The sequence below is a fragment of the Boleophthalmus pectinirostris genome, unplaced genomic scaffold, assembly GCF_026225935.1.
Source record: "Boleophthalmus pectinirostris isolate CB_2022bp ecotype Guang Dong unplaced genomic scaffold, ASM2622593v1 HiC_scaffold_19, whole genome shotgun sequence".
Taxonomy (NCBI): domain Eukaryota; kingdom Metazoa; phylum Chordata; class Actinopteri; order Gobiiformes; family Gobiidae; genus Boleophthalmus; species Boleophthalmus pectinirostris.
Window position 1 is genome coordinate 23,923,263 of NW_026571140.1, and position 18,264 is coordinate 23,941,526.

An 18,264-nucleotide genomic window follows, 5' to 3' on the forward strand; every position below is an offset into this window, starting at 1 on the left:
GGCGCAGGAATAACATTTCCACGGAGACAAGCAGATGAGCAGACCCTTCACCAGAAAATGACATACTGCACCTTTAAATGTTTTATTTTTAAGCTAACAATTGTATAATTAAGTGTTTATTCAGCCCCTAAAATGGCTTATAAAATGAAATTTTATAAGCACATCTGTCTTCACAACTTTCCCCTCGTTCACAACTGACGCTACACCAGCTTTGGGAGACGTCAGAAGTGTTGCAGGGGAGCGTGTATCAAAATCTCACGATTAACTGCGAGACTTGGCATATCCAAAAATTTTAGCTGGTCAAAGAGCATCATCGGATAGGGGCATCGCCACAGCAGCACCGCGGGTCAAGGCAAAGCACCACAGTGACACGGCACGCGCAAGGGACGCACTGGAGTGACCGGAAGACACGAGCGTTCGCCGAATTTCAGCTCCAGCATCACTCCTGACATCTCCAGGGCTCAGTGTTACGGTAGGATGCACTGTGATGATAACTGTTCACTGCTGGAGATGGTGCATTTTGGCTGTGCGTTTTGTATTTTATGATAACGTGGGGTATTTTAGTGCCCTCAGTGCCTCGTGGTTCGCCCAGTGGTGCTTTGACAGGGGTGTAATCCGTTGCGCACTTTGTAAAGCTGTGCGCGGTGCCTGTGATGCGCAGCTGTAGGTGAGGCTCACGCAGGGCTCACAACATCCTTGTTTAGAGCGAGGATTTAAAGAAGTACAGCCAGGCGGCCAACTATCGTACACAGCGTAATCCTGCACACATTATAGTTGTCAGACACGTGTGTGCACAAAAAGCATAAGAAAACAGTTTGTTTGGATGAATTAATATTATCTACTTCAAGTGTTTTGCATTGTTTATTATATTTCTAATAGGGCTTCTGCCTGGTATACATAACAGCCATATGTGAGCAGATATTAGTGATTGTTTTATTTTGATGGCCTTGGAGCAGAAAACTGTATTATAGAATTTAACATAATCAAAGTTTTTTTTATCGTTAAGCAATATAGAGAATATGGGTGAAGTGGTGTCATATTTGCTGTACAGTTAGCTCTGTGAATTTTCCATAAATAAGTCATCATTGTCCACGATGTACCCCATCTGAGGTCTTCTGTTTCTCTAATAGGTTTTATGGCCCCAGGATGTTATTTGAATAAGCAAAAGTTGATAAGAGGAGTGGCCTGCTGCTAGACGTGTCATTATTCAGAGTTTGTTTTTGTGCATAGTCAAAGCAAAAGTCTTCCCTTCATCTGAGAAACAGTGACACATTTAAACACATTTGAATATGTTAATAACCTAATAAGAGAGAATACCCGGCTGTAGTTTAAGGTAATTCTCCCTGTGTGATCCCAGCGTGACTGTGTTAATAGATGTTATATAAAGGTGCTTTCAAGGGAGCGATCTCTATCCTGGCTTCTATTATTGTGACATCTCCTGAGATGATGTGGCTTTGGTGCCAGCTTTACTTAGCAGGGAGCCTGGCATGTTCTTTCTCTTAAACCCCAAGAAGGCTGAACAGTGGCATAGAGCTTGTAATTTAAAAGCACGGTGCACTTCCTCTACTCACTAATTGTGTTTTAAATTGGGTCTTTGAACACAATGGGGAGTGGGACTGTGCAGAGCTCCCCACTGAAGCACCCAACAATGAGAAACTTGTCAGATTTGTAGGTCAAGCGGTAGGGGTTGTTGTTAGGCAGACTTGAACCAAGCTCCAGAAGTCATGCTGGTTTGACTTTTTGGTCAGATTATCACAAGGATTTATTTATATTAATCTCATGTTGTTTCTGTAGCCATGGAGAAACAGACTATTCTGATGACTTGATATTACTAATAATCAAGGTCAAAAAAGGTCATTGGATAAAGTTGTTTGATATGTTGTTTGTGGAATCCTAGATGACTTGGAGTATTCTTGTGTAATACTGTGCACATTTTAGGCATGCACATTTACATAAATTCTAGTCTTACTTCACTTTCTCAAAATTGTCTCAGAATGACAAATAAAATATCAAAATCTCAAAGATCTCATTGTATTCTACCATACAAATGTGTAAAATACAAAACAGTAATTTACATACAACTGGATGGTTATATTGTATCAATCTTATTCTAAGCATCTATAACCGAATAAAACAATAAAACACGTGATATCATACAGTATGTTTTGCATATTGCAAAGCTGTATTTCTTTCATTATGTTTTCAACCCATTGTGTCACTTTTATATAGGGCTTGTTTCATCATTTCAAATAATCTTTCTGTTATGTTCTCATCACTTAATTCCCCTATACAGTGTGTATGGACTCTTCATCTTCCTAAGTCCATGTTAAAATCTTAATTGATTTCCGAGTGCAGTGGGGATTGTAGAAGAGTATCCTTGTCCCATCTGGATCTTATCAGAGCCTGACCCGCTTTTGGTGAGCTGCGTTACTGCGCTGTTCCTCTGGGAGCTGTCCCCACCTTGTGCTGACATAGGGCTCAGGAAGAGGGCCACGTTTGTGCATCTCTAGAAATGCTGCTTAGCATTTAGTTATAGCCTACAATATCCTCTTACTGTACCAATCACTTCTCACAGCTCATTGTAGGTCACTTGGTCTCTCATTTTTCATTTTACAATTAGCTTCCGGCAATAACGCGCCCTACAAAAAATAATGATCTTATCTCCCTAATTCCCAATTATTATGCACAGGCTTATTTAAGAAAAGGGATGAGATTTTGTGTCTTTTTGGTGGTTGCATCAGTGGTTATCAGAATATTCTTCCTCTCTGCAGTGGTACAGGGTCCTACACATGGATGAACTTGGGGGAGGAGAGAGCTGGCTGAGGCTGTCATGTAGGCTCTCCTGTGGGGCCAGCACTCACTGAGCGCTGCTGCCTGCCTCAGGTACTACCACATTGCTGCACACGGGCTCCTGCTGAGAACTCTACTCAAACATCCTGCTCCTCAAGGCAGAAAAATGGAGAAGGTAGGACAGCTTTTTAAGATATTCATTACCCAAAATGTCAGATTGCAAATACTTCATTGTATCATTGTATATTTTTGTATTAGTTTGTTTGAAAGTTCTGTTCACATTCTGTCTAAACTGCTTGACGCATATTTGGAGTTTTGCATGCATTTTGTTTTGGTTTACTGCTCTAAATTCCCTCTGTTCCCTTGACCCTGTTGCTAAATTAACAACATGGGCCAGAAGATGACTTTTCCCAATGGATTATTGAAGTTTAACAGATACTGCTATAAATACAATGGTGTGGGATTTTAATATTAATTTTTAAAACAATATTAAGTGGGTATATTTTGTAGGGGCATTGTAACTGTTACTGGTGAATAGCAGTCAAATTTAGTGAATAGACAATAACACCATTTCGTTCAAAGATCAATTTTCAAGCACTGTTACTTTGTTTGATGGTCTGAAGTAGTCTTTAAGCACATTAGAGATTGTGGCACAAAGTCCTTGATGCATGAAAACAAACCACATCTCTGAGCGGTACATTCAACCAGAGGAAGACAACAACACAAACCGCTGACACATGTCTCCTTCAGTCTGTGTCTTTACCCCCACGTGTTAACCATGCTGTTCTTTCCTGTATTTGTTTATACTCTTTCAGAGCTGCTCCCAGTGCTCAGAGCCCACTCTTGCTCAGAGCCTTTGTACCCAATGCAACAAGTGGCTGTGTTACCAGTGCACAGATGTTCACCAGCATCACCCGTCCCCCGCCCCGGCCCACTACTCTGACTTTCACCAGGCAACCAGGCCCAATGCCAGCCAGTGTCCCGAGCTCCACCAGAGGGCCGCCAACTCCCTGCCTGCTCCTAGACAAGGTCAGACTGTTAGCACAATCTAATGATAAATAAGTGAGTTTTAGGGCCATGTGGGTGCACTTAAATAGGAATATTATTTGACCTACAAAGAAATAAAAAGGTAATGACATGAAAAATATCCAAAGTATAAAGTAATTGCTAAAGAAAAAAACACATCTTGAGTTATGCCTTATAACTTATTGTAACTGTTACTGAGATCTATTTTTAGGCTTTATAATGATGCAAACAGAAAGCAAAAGGAAAAAAAATACCAGTGTACCACACTATACAACTTTAAAAGAGTTGTATAGTGCAGTACAATAACTTACAAACTTTGTACAATACAATATAAACTATTGATCAAGGGAAATTATTTGGACACAGTAGCTCACACATCACAATATACTAGTGTTATACAAAGAGCTAAAAATATAAATAATAATAATAATAATAGTAGTAGTAATAAATTTAGCAGCAAATACAGTAGTAAATACATTTTATACTTGCAATTGCACATTTATGAAGTTAGGATGTGTTGGCTTGAACCAAGAATGGTCCTGTTTTTGACTTGGGTTTGTCCTCTTCTAGTCCTGGTTTAGTTTGGTTTAAACACATCTTATATGAAACACCATAAATGTAGATACTAACTCCCACCCCTGTTTATCCCATACCTTATCCTTTGCTTGATGCTGGCTTGGATTGCATCTCTCTGCTTTTTATCCTGTCTCCGTAGGAACCAATGGCATTAATTATGTATGGTACTAGCCTGTTCATACTGTTTCCTAGAGATGCTTGATGCTTGTAATACATTTTTAACTTCGGCCCAGATTTTAGTTTGTCTAATATTAGTACAGGCCTTTTAAAGACACTCATATAGGGCTGAAACAATTATTTTAGTAGTCAACTGGTCAGCAATTATTTATGAACTATTACTTCCTAACCAAATAAAAGTAAATATAATGCTCCTGTGTCTGTTATAAAAGGGATGTGTTTATGTGTGTTTAGTCCAAACAACAACAATTAGATTAATTCAGATGAATAATTTCAGAGGTTCAAAGATTTAAAATAAGACCAAAAACATTTTAACACCTTTACTGGGATAGAGGTAAGCGTTTGTTTGGTCTCAGCTTGTGTGAGAATACAATTGTTAGTGTGTTGACAAGCAGGATGTGGTCAGTCTCTGGTTTGATGCATGCTACTTTTTACCACAGAGCAGTGGGGAGCCTAGTGCATCAGTGGGGGGTTGTAATAGGTAAAGTGGCCAGTCATAAACCTTTATCTTATTTGTCCAGTAATTTGTATAAAAACAGACTTCCTTGTTGTAATACATGATACTCTTTTCACGTTGTATGTGGCAATAATGAAGCCACAGGAGGTGTACTGTCTTGGTGACAGTCCTAAGCCTGACTAAATGGAAAGGATTGTGTCTGGAAAGGCATCTGGTGGTGTAAAACCTGTGTCAGTCAAATAGTAAATAAATAAAAGCAAGGGATAATTTACCAAAAAAGGATACAACTGCCCAATATGTCAACTACTGGTATATATTTAGTTATTTAATTTGTTCATTGCAGCAGCACAAGATCAGTGACACTGGTAACACCAAAGACCAACCAAAGCCCAATTTGCATAGAGCTAAAAACAGCATTTAACTTCCTCTATAAGCACTATACTATACTATGAGTGTGAATAACTTTGTGAGCTTTTGCCCATGTTTAACTCCTCCCTGCTTATGCCTCTGTGTTTTAAGGTGCAGGGTCGCATCCTTGCCCCCTTCTCCTGTGCCACTCTCACAGACAGGAGCCCTTGGAGCTCTTCTGTGAGTCATGTGACCTCCTGTGCTGCAGCAGCTGTCACCTGTCCACCCACAAAAACCACAGGTCAGTGTCCCATACACAACACAAGGACAAAGCAGCCAAGGTCCAACCGCACATTCACAACTCCCTCTGAGCTACTCTGTTGACACTTTTATCGCCTTCTTTTTGCATACACTACCCTTGGCCTGCCTAATACCCATTAAGTATTCATATGCTTTGGTTTCAGTGATGTTACAGAACAGTGGCTGCCTCTAAGGTCACCTGCATAATGGCCGGTCTCAAGAGGAATCCAATTTTATTGAGCAAAAAGGGAATACATTAGGGAACTTTTTGTGCTGGGAAAGTAATTAAGTTGTGTGTCCTGTGTTTGCAGAGTGGTGCCCATAGAGAAGGCTCTGCAGGACCAACAGTGGCTGTTTGAGAGCCTAATGGTTCAGGTGGAGGAGAGGAGGTCTGCAGTGGAGAATAATGCCAAACAGATAGAGGAGAGGTCAGTTTAAATCACTTCATTGAGATCTAATAAGGAATACAAATAATGAAAGCCTACAATCTAAAGACAAAAGTACAATACCATGCCAATGTACATAAAATGTATATTTTAGTAACAATTTTCTGATTGAAATGATATAAACAGTCACTATTATTACTTTAGGTTGCAGCATATACAACAACCTAGATGTTATTTTCAGAGATATTGATTTGATTTTCAGTACCTCTAAAATAGTTTTCAGTGTTGCTTCTTTATTAAATATCTTTCTCTCCTGTGTATTTAATAGAGGTTTTCAGGCTTCCAGGCCTATTTAGCACTGGTTGTTCTTCATAATTTCTCACTAGAAAATGATTTACTTTCCCTTTTTTTTATAGACTTCACAGTGTAAAGATCGCGCACAGGAAGGCGGAGAACCAGATTAAAATGGCAAAGATGATAATGATGAACGAGCTTAACAAACGAGCCAACCTATTAATAGAGCAACTGGAGGTAATAAGTCTACTTTTCTCTCATTGAATTTTTAAGGCTGCCTTCAGTTCATGAAACCACAAAGACTAGTGATGTAATCAGTTTTGAAAGCAAATGAAGGGCCATAAAAACCTGCCAGAATAGAAGATAAAATCCTGTAACTATCATCTGCAACTAACTGCACTGTGTGTATAATTATTAGGCAAGTTGTATTTATGAGGATTAATTTTATAATTGAACAACTACAGTGCACTTGGTTAATCCAAAATGTTAATAAAACTCAAACCTGAATATTTAAGAAAGTAAAAGTGAAGTTCTGGCTTTCTTAGGAGAAAATCTATGTGTGCAGAATTATTGGGCAACTATTAATGTGCAGAATTATTACGGAACCAAATGAAAAATTAACATTTTCCAGTCTCACTTGTTTATTTTCATGTGTCAGAATTGTTAACAACTCATAAGCCTTCCATTCACAGAGTCTTCCAGTTTCTTGATCTGTTGATGATCATATTTTTCTGCAGCAGCAACCACAGACTTCTAGACACTGTTCAGAGAGGTGGACTGTTTTCCTTCACCATAAATCTCCCATTTAAGAAGGGCCCACAAGTTCTCAGTAGGGTCTAGGTCAGGTGAGGAAGGGGCCATGTCATTATTTTTTCATCTTTAAGGCCTTTACTGGTTAGCCATGCAGTGGAGTACTTCGATGCATACAATGGAGCATTGTCCTGCGTAAAAATCATGGCCCTCTTAAAAGATGAAGACTTTTTCCTGTATCACTCCTTGAAGAAAGTGTCATCTAAAAACTGCCAGTAGGTTTTGGAGTTAATTTTGAGCCCATCTTCAACCCAAAATGGTCCAACAAGCTCATCTTTAATAATAGCAGCCCATACCATTACTGAGTCAGCCATGGGCCCATCCAGCTGGTCCGTCAAGAGTCACTCTCATCTCATCAGTCACTAAAACCTTTCAAAGGTTTTAGTGACTGATGACTTCAGACATTTTTTGACCCAGTCTTGATGTTTCAGCTTATGTTTCTTGTTCATTGGTGGTGGTATTCAGCCTTGCTTACCTTGGCCATGACTCTGAGTACTGAACCCTTGTACTTCTGGGCACTCCAAGTAGGTTGCAGTTCTGAAATATGACAACGCTGGAGGATAATGGGTTCCTGGTAGCTTCATGTTAGATTCTCCTCAAATCTTTTGCAGTTAATTTGTTTATTTTTTCTCAACATGTTTCTTGCAACACTGTTGACTATTTGCAACAAAAAAATGGTTCTGTGGTCACGCCCCAATATCTTTGCAATATCAAGAGTGCTGCATTCCTCTGAAAGACTTTTTACATTTTTTTACTTTTTAGTGTCATTTAAATCTCTTTTTTGGCCCATTCTGCCTGAGGAAAAGAAGCTGCTAAATAATTCTGTACACCAATGTACAGTTGATCTCCTTAGGAATCATCCTCACTTGTTAGACAAATACATATCACTTGATATTCTTAAATCCAAAACTTCAATCTTACAGTTGGAGTTGATATGAATAAAAGTCATGATATGGTCATAATACCCATTTACATAATAATTGTGCACACAGTCTATAAAAATATACAAAACTATTGAACATGCATGCTTGCAATCACTGGTTATGTTTACATTCTTATCAAAAATCTGATCGCTATCTGATTTCAGCAGTGATCTGATTATGGAAATATCATGTAAACAGTTACATCTGATGTGTGTAATCTGACTACACACAACTAATTAGTCGACACATATAACTAGATGTTTTTGATGATCAGATTTCTTTTGTGCATGTAAGCACATACCAAAACACAGATCTAAGTATTGGGTTTTCTGATTATTCTAGTTTTCAGATTTTAACTGGCTATTTAAATGTACCCAGTATGAGCTGTACATCCAGTGACTGTATGCAAACATATTCTATAGTGTTTATGATATATTTCTTTGTGTAGAAATTCTCCGAGGACCTGCAGCGGCGCCTGGAGGATTACCTGCAGGGGGCAATAGAGGCATGTGGACAGATGGACCATGTGCAGAAGTTCATCACCTGGGCCACAAGTCACCACTGCACCAGCCCGATCCTCTTCAGCAGGGAGATGGTGAGAGGACATGAGAAAGCTTTAGCCATAGCACAAATCCAAAACTAGGAGGATTTGTAAACATCTGACTGTCTAATTAACTTCTAGTGTTAATTTCATTAAAATGTGTTAATTATTATTATTATATTTAGATTTCACTCCAAATGCAGCAGTTTCTTGAACCGCCACCTCCCCTGGATTCCTTGAGTCCTGTCAAGATAAAATTTAACTGGGATGCTAGCTATTGGACAAAGCAGATCTCTACTTTAGGTAAATTTTCTGTATTTTAAGTTTTTTATGTTTTAAAGAAGGATTATTGTAAAAATGGTCTCATTGTGCATTGATGTTTCAGTTAAAGTGTTGGTAAATATTTTATTTGTCTTTCTGTCCCATTTGTGTGGATTTGACAACATAGGTATCTATCTCCTCGTAACTGAGTTTACAAAGCTTTCTTGTTTTTTGTTTCATAAATGAAGACAATGTATTTAATGAGTGCTCTTGCCTATTCTTTTTGTTTTTGAATCCATGATCCTAAAGAGAAGGAAAAGATTTTTTACACTTCAGGCTACACTGTTGATCCGTGAAGCTCTCGCGTTTCTTTAATAAGTTTTGTTTTGTTCTTTAGGCCAGCTGACTGTGGAGGATGGGAACTGTCCGTACCCACAATCCCTGTCCTGCCCCAGTATCCTGCGGCCCCAGCCTCTCTCCTGTTTGGCTCCACCCCCTGTGTGTCACCGGCAAGACTCCAGCTGTGGATACAAAAACTGCTGTGAGCCACAGGTGTGCTGCCTCCATGGCCTCCCCAATCCTCCAGACCTGTCCTCTCTGGATAAAACTGCCGTGGACGGGCCGCTCTTCAGATCCAGTCTTGGTCTTCTCTCATCAAGACATTGGGACACAGATAGTTCCTCTGCACCTCGTCTTCCTATTTCATCCTCTGTGTCGTTTAGACCCACACAGGCTAAGTGCACACATGCAATCCATCCACAGCCTGTCTCCTCCCACTCGCTCACTGCATCCTACCTGCATCAGCAACAGCGCTCTGAAACTCTTCCAAACACTCAAGTCAATGTAGAAGGCCCAGCCCACAGCCAGTGTCAAAGAAAGGTGTCTGTTTCCCCCAGTCTACCACAGAATGACAAAGATGTGATGAGTAAAGACGTGTGCGGTGAGAGATGTCACCTGGAGGAGACGTGTGGACCTGAAGGCAGAGAGCTTTTGGATAAGGAGCAAACCACTGGTCAACAGAAGCAGCATTATCAAACAGCCTTTGTGCCTGAGAGGGCCAGACCTGTACTGACCACAAAGTATACCAGAGACAGCAAGGTGAGGCACTCAATGTATGTTGTTATGTTGTAGTCATAGACTGTATAAAGAAGTGAACTAAGGGAGTTTGAAGTCAGCCACAGCATTTGTCTTAAGTCAAATGAAGCTCACACTGCGAGCAGTTATGAGGCAAAGTTGCATATTAGGAATATTAATACATTTATTGACAAAAGAGCAAAATAAAGACACCAATTGAAAACAGAGTCGATGGAGCCAGAAGCTCCCCCATTAGCACAATGCAGTGGCTAGCTGGTTAGTTATGTCCATTTATATATACAGTCTATGGTTGTAATATGTTACATATTACAACATAGCCACATAGAAAAGTTTATACTGTCACTCCACAAAAAAAGATCTTTTTAGTTTGCACTTCAAAGACAGAAAACTGGTTTACTTTTAAAGCTCCATTAAATCTTTATGTTGTGTTTAGTACTCAGTAATTATTCTGAAGGTTTATCAAAGTTGTCCGTAATACAGGAGAAAACAAGTGCAGTGTTTTAGTTTCATCTTAATGGCAGAATGATCACATCCCACCGCTGACAGCCTGCCTAAAAACAGATGGTGTGACAAAAATATACTCCTGCTTTTATGAAGAAAGGGCTGATGGGAAAACAAAGAGCTGTGCTGGCAACAGAAACACAGGTTTTTCACAGTCTCCTAAAGACTTCTATTAGCAGAGGCAGTTTCCTATAATTACCAAGACACATGAATAGAATGGCTAGCTATAGTGCATGAATCATGTAGTAAAATTAGGCCACTTGGGTGCATTCATTTATGTACTTAACCTGTTTTAATAAGTCACTATGGGAATAGCCTAGCCTGCCAGTTATATGGCTAGCACCCCGAGACAAATTTCTACACCCCACTCTGTCTTAAGAGGTAAGGATTATAGTCTATTTTCCCTCACAGCTAGAACCCTGCTCACCTTTCCCAAGAGCCATGGATCACGCCAGTGTTTTTAATCCTGTACTTTGGAGCACACGCTTGGTGTCAGCCCGGATTCACTATGGCAGAAGAGGAGAAGAGGGAGTCCTCTTGTTCTTACATTAGCAAGGACCCGTGCAGTGTGGTGACATTAAAAAAATGCAGAGTAGCAGGACTCCTTGTGTTGAAACAAAGCATTTGCACATCTAATTATAAATTTGCAAGTGATAATGAAAGACTAACAAGTTTTTTTGCTATTATAAGCAGAATTAAAAACAATGAAATAAGGGATTTAACCCTTGTGATAACACAACGTCAAGATTAGTACTCCAACTGTGTGCTTGAGTGTCTAATTGTTAATAATAGTATCTTAATTTTGAAATATTTTCAAATCTATTTTTATTCTTTAACTTAGTTTTGTTATTGTATTATTAGCAACATTACATTACGGTCCATGTTGCATAAAATCCCATTGCAATGACAGAATATTGCTGCAAAGACAAAGTTAAAAAAAGTATTTTTATAAAGCTGCCATGATTTCTATTTATATTCTTTGTATGTGAAGTCAGCACAACTTTGATTGCTCATTATTTGAGCTGTCTGTGGTGCTAAAAAAGTTCTACTTTTACCTCCTACTGTATTTTTTAGAGACACATTTCTCTTTTTCTCTGTGCTGTTAACGGCGTGAACAGGTGCATCTGTGCATTAAGCCTGAAGCCTACACCAGCTCATATTGTCATGTATATGTGTGTGTGACAGAGATCCACTTCCCTGGAGGTGCCTGTGACAGCCCCAGAGTCTGGTGCTGATGTGGAGAGGAGCCTGCTCATCCCTAATCCAGTGTGTGCGAGGAGAGAGAAGCGTTCCCAGAGCATCCCTGCAGAACTGGCTCCTGCCTCCACCACAAACCCCTACATAGACCCGCCCCCAGCGTGCCCTCAGAGCATACAGGCAGCAGCCACTGATAAGGTAACACATGGGAAGGGTGTGCTGTCACATACAAGAGAGATGATCAACTTAGCATGTGAGCTTTGCCCATCAAGCTATCATCTCTGATCTGAAGCCAGTCATAAAAACAATTCTTCTGGCTGCAGGCATACACTGTGATAATCTTAACAAATATCTAGCAGCTGGTTGGATTTTTACCATATACAGAGGGTGTTTTTTATCATTAGCAACACCTTTTCAAATATTTAAGAGTCCCTGCAGTAATTCTCCACAAACAAATCAGCTTAAAAAGTTTTCTTGAATTTTGATGTTATGAGGATTAGTGCAACTATAAATTATTAAAGGGTTTGTAAGTAGTAGGTACTACAACTTTACTACAATATATTTAAATTTGTGGTACATTATAATAATTAGACATAGTAACAGTTTGAATCAGTCAGTTTGCATTAATTTGTTCTTATGGTTTAACATTCAATTTTGCTAATTAGTTTAACTCATTCTTATGTTTTTGTAGCACACCACTATGGACTCCAGACAGAGGAGGGCTTCAGATGGACTCCTGTGTGTCGTCAAGGAAAATTCTGCCACAATGCCTCCAGCTATAAGTCGCCGCTCTCCTTTACTCACCTATAAGACTGAAGCAGGTTAAACTTTAGTTCCTAGTTTATCATATGGCCTTTATATTAAATACATATAATCCATTATTAAGTATTTATGTTTGATTTATTTATGGCAGATCAGTCCTGCACTTTTGTCACTAAAGACTTGGACTTTGAGGCCAGCGAGAGATGCCAATTTTCAAACAGTGTGATCAGAGAGACCCAGAAGGAGCAAGGAAGACCCAAAGTCCCAGTGGTTTGTTTAGAGCGTCTCAAAATCCTCGTGTCTCAAATGCCTCCGCAAGGACGACGGCAGAGTGACCCTCTACCGGCCAGTGCATCCAATCAAGAAGTCTGGCATGATGATGAAGTATGTCTAGTTTAGCTTTTGTTGAATTTGCATTCACTCTTTATAGTTCATTCATTAAAAAAAAAAATTCATACAAAGAAACCCTTAAAAGATAGACCTGTTCCTGTCTTTCATTACTCCTAGTTTAATAAGAGCAGTTATTTGAGGAAAAAATAAAACTGAAGGATATCACCTATTAATTTATTGACATTTTGTTAGATGAAAACCTTATGGAAGCAGCTGGGAGGCACCATATTGGAAACAAGTATCTGTAACTATCCCAGACAGCTGATTGTCAGTCATAGTGTTATACTGAAGGGAGAGGAAGGACTAAGTGGATGGAGAGCCATACAGAAACATCTGCCAGTGACTATTCCAGATTGTCTGTGATGGTTCAATGTAGGAGAGACTTAAGTGGACAAGCCTCTGTCTAACACTTCAAAATAAAACATGTTCTAAATTCACAGTTCAAAATTTGAAACACGGCACTTAATATTTCTATTTCCTTTTCTATGATCATTATTTTTTTTAACACAGGATGAAGTTGGCAAAAGCTCAGCACCCCCAAGGACCACCCACTTGCTTTCCACTCCAAAGCAAAAGTCTGATCCAAATGAAAATGACTTTAACTACAGAATCTCTCAAAAATCCCCGAGCTACGTGCCACAAAGTTATTCCACACAGGATCCCAGAACACCGGATGACAACATTATTCAGATCGACCCAGACTGCGACACTGACGAATCCGACCCAAATGTAGAGTCGTCATCTGAGGCAGAACTTGAATGTTTGACCCATGAGAAGTCAATAGGGAATGGAGAGATGGACAGAGAAACTGATATAACAGGAGATTCTGATCCAAGCCTGGAATACCAAGCAGGATCTGAGGAAGAGCAGGGGCGAGACTCCAGAGAAGGGGAGTCTGAGGTTGAGCAAGCAGACCCCTTTGAGGAGGTGGAGTCACAGTCTGAAGTTGGCTCGGAGCAGGCCCAAGACTCACAGTGCTCCATAGATTCAGATCTGGAGGTGGAATCTGAAGCTGAAACTGTAAATGATGAACCACAACCTCTTCGCTCCGACCAGGAAGATGACCCACACATTGGCCCTATTTTAATCGCTAACCCTGACCTCCAAAGTGCACCTGAAGATGTCCAGGACAGTACAGAGATGGAAAGTGAGGACTTCTGTGCCGTGTGTCTGATAGGTGGAGATCTACTCTGCTGCGACAACTGTCCAAAAGTCTACCATCTGTCGTGCCATATCCCACCTTTGCTAAGCTTCCCCTCGTAAGATTGACTTTGTTTACTAGATTTTGTTCATAGTTTATTGTACATATTTACAGTAGTGGAAAGTCACAAAGTAAAAGTAGTAAAGTACTGCATTTAAGAATACATTTTAGCTATTTGTACTTTATTTAAGTAGATTTTAAAGTCGATACTTTTTACTTTTACTTCACTATATTTGACAGGAGGTATTTGTACTTTCTACTCCACTACATTTTTGAACAGAACTCAAACATAAAATTATTTTTTATTGTAGTCTGAGACCTGCTGTAAAGGCTGAGGGGTTTATTTTTGACACATTCTTAGTTTGTGAACAAAAATATAAAATTCAGCACAAGTCTTTATCAAATCACTACATCTAAATATTTATTACATCTGAATTATTATTATTATTTTTTTTTTTATTCTTTAAGTAACTTTTTAACAGGTACTTTAATATGTTTACTTTAAGTAGATTTTTTTTATGTGATACTTTTGCTTAAGTAATTTCTTTGGCTCTATCTGTATCTGTACTTTTATTTAAGTAACAGAATTGAGTACTTCTTCCACCACAGCATATTTAAATGTGTAAATCTGTTTTTTTGTTTAGAGGGGACTGGGTGTGCAGCCTTTGCAGAGATGTGGAACAGCCAGAGGTTGAGTATGACTGTGAGAATGAACGATCATCAGTGGACCATGCGTCATCTTATGGACTGGCTGCCTCTGACCAAAGAGTAGGTCTTTTTTCTAGATCTGTGTAAATTGTACCTTTAATATATTCTAATCTTTGTCATTTATCTTTAGAAATGTGAACGCTTGACTCTTCTGATCTTGAGTAACATGCTGAGTGCCCCCTTTCATGAACCAGTCAGTCCACTTGTGAGTCAAATTCTTGTGAACATATATTTGTGAAGAAATGATAGGACAAATTATGCCTGTATGTGGTAATTTACATGTACCTCTTTGTTATTGACAGTAAATAGGAATGATGCTGGAAACGCTAATTGCATGGCACTCATTGTTGCTGACAAAAATATAACTAATATAGCGCAGCATTTCTTACTCTTCTATTATTGGGTCTGCAATGTAGTCTTGGAGCTTGTCATTTTGAGTAACGCTGTGGCCCCTAACAAACAAATTAACAAACTATTAATTGGCAAACCAAGACAATGAGCATATTACAATGTAGATTCAGTTTGTAAACACATACATTACGGTACATTTTTATTGCATGAACATAATGTGTGACAAGGGTGAGTTGGTGGTGGCATCGTGGTTAGGTTGCATGTTCTGCTTCTGTTTTCAGTGGGTTTTAAACATTTACCGTCTGACTAGAGTTAGGGTTGCAGATAGTGAGTGCACGTGAGAGTTTTGTCTACGATTATAGGTGGCATGTATCAAAAAAAGATAAGTGAATGATAATAATTAAACCAATGTGCTTTTCTGCAGGCTCGTCATTATTACCAGATCATAAAGAGACCTATGGACCTCTCTGTGATTCGGACCAAACTCAATAAGAGCAACAGCAAACATTACAACTGTCCAGACCAGTTTGTGGCTGATGTTTATCTCATGTTCAAGAACTGTGCAAAGTTTAATTATGTAAGTATACTGATTTTGTTTGTATACAAGAATTAATTTTATGGTTAGGTTTGTGTAATTACAGAGACTTGGCATACACTCACTGTGCCAAAAAAAAGAAAATGTCTCTATTTTATTTATATTAAATAGTTGATGGATAAATAATTAGCAATTTACCTTATGTGATTACAGCCTGACTCAGAAGTGGCCCAGGCAGGTCGAAGTCTGGAGTCCTTTTTTAATGCGAAGCTCAAAGAAGTTTTTGGTGACCGGGTTTTCCCAGGTCTAGACCCGGACTCTGACAGTGACGAGTATGATGAGGTGTACAGGTCTACAGAGGGGTTCCCCTGGCCTGAGAGAAGAGAGCAGTGCCATAGGAAGAGGAAGAGGAGGCACTCTGTCAAATCCAGGAGACAGAATTTCTGAGTACAGATTACAATAGGGACACTGGTTTTCCTTGTAAAAATACCTGTGTTTGTTTTCTTAATATAGATACATGTCTCAATGCTGCCCTCTGTTGGTAGTTGAACATAATACAACAATGCTTCCAATCATAAATGCACATAGATTTATTGTAGAGATATTGCTCAGGATGTGAGAATAATTTTGGTAGGTGTCAAAACAAGCAACATATTTTGTAACTGTTACTACTCAAATTATGCTTTGTACAGTAATATTCTGTAGCATGGCATTTACTATAATATTTTTTATTTGATATGTCTACCAGATATCTGATTGTTATTTTAGTGGTCCTGTTTACAAGCTTTCACTTGCCCCACACATGTATGGTATAGATTTTTTGTTACTGATAATAGAAAAGGTATTGCTTGTATCTATTTGCATCTATTTAAACTGAATGGTCTGTCACATGACTCTCTACGCACTTTGTTGCCTTTGTATGTATTGCTTTAGCTGCTATTGTTTTAAGAAAGTCTAATCAACTGAAATATTGTCAGTGTTTCATTAAAACTTGTGTCTTTTTTACTGCAACTGTCACAATAAACCCAATGCCCCAATAATAACAAACGATTCCATTGTGTGTTGCTTATTGATGAATTTGTATATTTGTTCCATTGTTATGTGCTGGTTAACAGTGCAGTGCAACCTTTCTGGCATTAAATTATCTTTATATGGTATTTATTAAATTACAGCTAACCCAAAAACGCCTTGGAAATAAATGCATTCTTGTGTGGCTCGCCTCTCCTAAAGATATGACCTGTAACTTGGCATGAAGGTGTTGCCTGCTTTTCTCCATTAAAATTGAAAAGTATAATGCCTTGACATGAAACATTCAAGGTAGAGCGGTAAAATCTCCATAGAGACAATAATAATGGTGATCACTTAAATTCATATTTTGCACAGATATTCGGCTTCCACTTTGAACTCTTCTCTGGATACTCAGCTGTCCTGCTGCAGGTGGTGTTGCATCTGAGAGAACCTCCAGTCTGTTTATGAAGCTCATTCGTCTTGTGATGGAGAGCCTTTAGTCCTGAGCAGACTGTAGTTGATGCAATGGCTCCAAAACAATAACTGAACTCATCCATAATGTCTCTGCGAAAACACCCGTCTGACTCCAGGACTAAATCAGTTACAGTAATGGATGTGACCGAACATGTCTGGATTCAACAAACATCTTGTAACAACCTTTATAATGCCAATAATGGTCAAAAAGACAAATGGTATAGGATTGTACTTTTAAGCTAGTTATATGTTTATGTGCACTGCTCAAAAACACACAGGATACACTGAATTATGTCATTAGCTCAGTTAAACAAATTAATAGTGTAATCTGTTATTGTTTTGGTTAAAATTATGCCTTGTTAATGTAAGTATGTGTAAGTAACTGAATTGTTTTCTGGTTTATTTTAAATCATAATGTGAATGAATGCATTTTCACTTTTAATATGTCCAACATATAATGTCCAACATATGTCCAAGTATAAGAGCTCAATATTAAGCACGGTTAAAAAAAAAAAAAAAAAAAAGACAAACTATTTCTAAATCCATTACAGAAAATGAATGACTCATAATTATATTAGGTCATTTCAGTGCAGTAACACATTTGTACACTAGGTGGAAGCAAAGACCAAATAAAATCGAGAGAAAATCAGTACAGTTGCAGTAGAATGTTAGAAATGGCCAAAAGCCGTGAGCGTAAAGCGGCCTGTATTCTGTAAAGCTATTTTAGTATTAATTGATTTACATAAAATGAACTGGCCAAAAAATGGCACTTTGAGACGTTAATACAAACCATAATTGCTCAATAAAATATAGCCTGTGCTTCTTGGATGTGCCAAATGCAGTAGCTGTAGAATGGTGGCTGCAGAGTGGTTCCAGTGCTTCATGCCTCCACTGAAATGAATTTGTTCTTGTTTCTGCTGTGGCCTACATTTTTCGAGACGTCTGCCCTCATATAGCTTCCCAAGGCAGGGACCAGCAAAGGGCAGAGATTAGCTTTAACCAGGATTAAACCAATGAGAAAAATTTGAATTTGTGGCCCTTATCTCTTAGTAACATGTGGTGTGCTCTGAGCAAATGGCAGAATTTGATCTTTTTTGCTTTCCTTTTGGCAAAGCATGTTTTCATGCCAATAGACGCTTATCAAACATGGTCA

At 38.8% G+C, this 18,264-nt stretch overlaps 1 protein-coding gene across 1 annotated transcript; it reads left to right on the forward strand.

The window, feature by feature from the left end:
* The first annotated feature begins 304 nt into the window (after positions 1-304).
* trim66 (tripartite motif containing 66) lies at positions 305-16,659 on the forward strand. Its single transcript, XM_020939041.2, has 17 exons — positions 305-472; positions 2,772-2,965; positions 3,606-3,819; positions 5,546-5,675; positions 5,986-6,102; positions 6,477-6,591; positions 8,536-8,682; positions 8,814-8,931; positions 9,287-9,987; positions 11,671-11,880; positions 12,374-12,503; positions 12,596-12,828; positions 13,345-14,093; positions 14,680-14,803; positions 14,874-14,948; positions 15,519-15,671; positions 15,843-16,659. Exons 2-17 carry the CDS (start codon positions 2,957-2,959, stop codon positions 16,074-16,076), a joined length of 3,459 nt encoding a protein of 1,152 aa, XP_020794700.2. The 5' UTR covers positions 305-472; positions 2,772-2,956; the 3' UTR covers positions 16,077-16,659.
* Positions 16,660-18,264: the final 1,605 nt, after the last annotated feature.

Coding starts and splice junctions, on each gene's coding strand:
- trim66 (XM_020939041.2), top strand. Junction 9,988..11,670: donor AGTATACCAGAGACAGCAAG/GTGAGGCACTCA, acceptor TGTGTGTGACAG/AGATCCACTTCCCTGGAGGT. Junction 12,829..13,344: donor AAGTCTGGCATGATGATGAA/GTATGTCTAGTT, acceptor TTTTTAACACAG/GATGAAGTTGGCAAAAGCTC.